At 41.0% G+C, this 3519-nt stretch overlaps 1 protein-coding gene across 1 annotated transcript; it reads right to left on the reverse strand.

The window, feature by feature from the left end:
* Positions 1-1192: 1192 nt before the first annotated feature.
* Positions 1193-3304, reverse strand: LOC105722993 (60 kDa heat shock protein, mitochondrial-like). Its single transcript, XM_064367707.1, is given in 3 exon segments — positions 1193-1742; positions 1744-2455; positions 2458-3304. Coding segments are annotated over 3 exon segments (1683 nt in total). The 5' UTR covers positions 3290-3304; the 3' UTR covers positions 1193-1603.
* Between the last annotated feature and the right edge of the window lie 215 nt (positions 3305-3519).

The raw sequence follows: 3519 nt of genomic DNA on the forward strand, positions 1-3519 counted from the left end.
GCTGTCTTCTACAGTGGGTGAACTAATTTAAATTCCCACCAACAGTAAAAGTATTCCTATTTCTCCACAGCCACATCAGCATCTATTGTTTCCTGATTTTTTAATAATCACCATTTTGAGTGGTATGATATGGTATCTTATTGAGGTTTTGATTTGCATTTCTCTAATGACCAGTGATGATGAGCTTTTCTTCTACATGTTTGTTGGCCAAATAAATGTCTTCTTTTGAGAAAGGTCTTTTCATATCCTTTGCCCACTTTTTGATGTGGTAGTTTGTTGTTTTCTTGTAAATTTGTTTAAGTTCCTTGTAAATTCTGAATATTAAATCATAGATAGGTAGATTGAAAAATTTTTCCCCATTTTGTAGGTTGCCATTTCATTCTGATTGCCAGGTCTATCCCACAGACCATGGCTGAACAACAGATAAAAGGAATACTCAGATACAGGTATACAGTGTGAGAGCAGCTAGGGGACTGCCAAAGAGTGAGCAGCCCCGAACAGCTGGAGCTCCTTGCTTTTATTCAGTACAGACATAATACAAAAAACCTGGAGCCAACACAATCTGTGGGTAATTAACATTATTGTTCTCCCTTAGGGGAGCAGTCTTGCCCACGGTAGGTTTCCGGACAACATAAGTAAACAAGCGTATTTAAGATAAATTCCCCTGCACTCCCTTGTACCTATTCCTTGCCCTCTACCTTAGGGTAAGAGAACAGCTAGGCAAAAATGTACATTCCCACGACTTCTTACAATCTTTTACTAAAAGACACATTTTACTTTATTTTTTATGTTTTTATTTTTTTTATTTTATTTTATTTTATTTATTTATTTTTTTTTTTGAGACGGAGTTTCGCTCTTGTTACCCAGGCTGGAGTGCAATGGCGCGATCTCGGCTCACCGCAACCTCCGCCTCCTGGGTTCAGGCAATTCTCCTGCCTCAGCCTACCGAGTAGCTGGGATTACAGGCACGTGCCACCATGCCCAGCTAATTTTTTGTATTAGTAGAGACGGGGTTTCACCATGTTGACTAGGATGGTCTCGATCTCTTGACCTCGTGATCCACCTGCCTCGGCCTCCCAAAGTGCTGGGATTACAGGCTTGAGCCACAGCGCCCGGCCTTATTTTTTTTTTTTTTAACTTTAAATAAATTTTTATTACACAAAGGTTGTCACATAATTGGATATTTCTCTACTTTGTACACAATTATTCTCACTCTCCACAGAAAGACTGCCTAACTTCTCATCTGGCGGTGGCAAGCACTAAAATCCTGATTTTAACAGAATAGTAGTAAAAATGCCTCAGTGATTTAAGCTGAAAGCAGTACATTGGTACATGGCTCTTGTGCCCAGTATCAGGAATGTACAAATGTCTTTTTATTCAAAAATGCAAAATAAATTATCTGTAGGCATGGACAATGACAGCAATAAACCATTATGTATTTTGTCAACTGAAACCAGTAACTGATGGTTATAGTGATGTCTTAAACATCAGCCAGCCTTTTCTTCATTTTCTCCAACTGACTTCTCTGAAGTTGTTGGTGAGGAACACTGCCTTGGGCTTCCTGTCACAGTTCATTAATAAAGGTAAAGCACTATTCTAGGAGTTAGAACATGCCACCTCCCATACCACCTCCCATTCCACCCATTGCACCCATTCCAGGGTCCTTCTCTTCTTTAGGAATTTCTGTGACAACAAATTCTGCTGTAGTTAACAGAGAGGCCACACCAGAAGCATTCAATAAAAGTTCTCACAACCTTTGTTGGGTCAATAATCCCTTTTTCCACCATATTCACAAAATCTCCAGCCATAGCATCATAACCAACTTCTGAGGAACTTTGCATAGTTTTCTCAACTATCAAAGATCCTTCAACACCTGCATTCTTAGCAATGGTCATTGCTGGAATTTTGAGTGTTCTTTTAATAATTTCTATACCAATTTTTTGATCTTCATTAGCTGGACTCAATGAGTCTAAGGCTGGAATGTACCGAAGCAGGGCACAACCCCCTCCCAAAACAATGCCTTCTTCAACAGCAGCTCTTGTAGCATTAAGGGCAGCTGTAACTCTGTCTTTCTTTTCATTCACTTCAACATCACTTGTCCCACCAACCTTCAGCACAGCTACTCCATCTGAAAGTTTTGCCAGCCGTTCATTCAGTTTTTCCTTTTCATATTCACTAGTTGTGACATCTAGCTGCTCAATGATTTCTTGAATACATTTTTCAATTTGAGCCTTGTCACCTTTTCCTTTTAAGAGTATGGCATCATCTTTGGTCACAATGACCTCTCCAACTTTTCCTAAGTCATGAGAGTGAACATCTTCAAGATTTAGGGTCAATCCCTCTTCTCCAAACACTGCGCCACCAGTAGCAATAGCCATATCTTTAAGTTGGTTCTTTCTATTGTCACCAAACCCTAGAGCCTTGACCGCCACAACCTGAAGACCAACCTTTAGCCAACGTCTTCTGTGATTATGACCAAAGGCTTACGGTGAGCATTGGCAATTTCAAGAGCAGGTACAATGGACTGGACACTAGAAATTTTCTTTTCACTCAGCAGAACATAGGCATCCTGGAATTCACATTTCTGACCTTTTGATGTATTAATAAAGTATGGAGAAATACAGCCTCGATCAAACTTCATGCCTTCAATAATTTCTAATTCATCATTCAGCGTTTTTCCATCATTTACTGTGATGACATCCTTTCTTCCAACCTTTTTCATTGCATCAGAGATGATATTCCCAATTTCTTTGTCTCCATTTGCAGAAATTGTAGCAACCTGTGCAATTTCTTCAGGGGTGGTCACAGATTTAGACTGCTTTTTAAGTTCGGCAAGTACAGCATCAACAGCTAACATCACACCTCTCTTGATTTCCACTGGATTATCACCTTTGCTAATCTTCTCGAAGCCTTCCTTGGCAATAGAGCGTGCCAGTACAGTAGCTGTGGTAGTGCCATCCCCAGCCTCTTCATTTGTGTTATTGGCAACATCTTGAACAAGTTTAGTTCCAATATTTTTATATTTATCCTTTAAGTCAATTGACTTTGCAACAGTCACACCGTCTTTTGTTACTTTGGGACTTCCCCAGCTTTGCTCAATAATCACTGTTCTTCTCTTTGGCCCCATTGTAACAGCTACGGCATCGGCTAAAAGGTCTACACCTTGAAGCATTAAGGCTCGGGAATCTGCACCAAATTTTACATCATTGGCGTAAGCCCGAGTGAGATGAGGAGCCAGGACCCTGGAAACCGGTCTCATCTGGCGAAAGACGGTGGGTAACCGAAGCATTTCTGCGGGGCGGCGGCAGGGAGTGCGCTCGGAAAAACAGGTCGTCTGCAGCGAGTGAGGGCTATTTTTTTTTTAATAGAGACGGGATTTTACCATATTGGCCAGGTTGGTCTCAAACTCCTGACCTCAAGCAATCCACCCGCCTCGGCCTCCCAAAGTACTGGGATTACAGGCATGAGCCACCACGCCCAGCCACATTTTACTTTTTTTTTACATACCTTGTATGTAAA

Source organism: Aotus nancymaae, unplaced genomic scaffold (assembly GCF_030222135.1).
Source record: "Aotus nancymaae isolate 86718 unplaced genomic scaffold, 86718_ANA_hifiasm-v0.15.2.pri h1tg000073l, whole genome shotgun sequence".
NCBI classification, from domain to species: Eukaryota; Metazoa; Chordata; class Mammalia; order Primates; family Aotidae; genus Aotus; species Aotus nancymaae.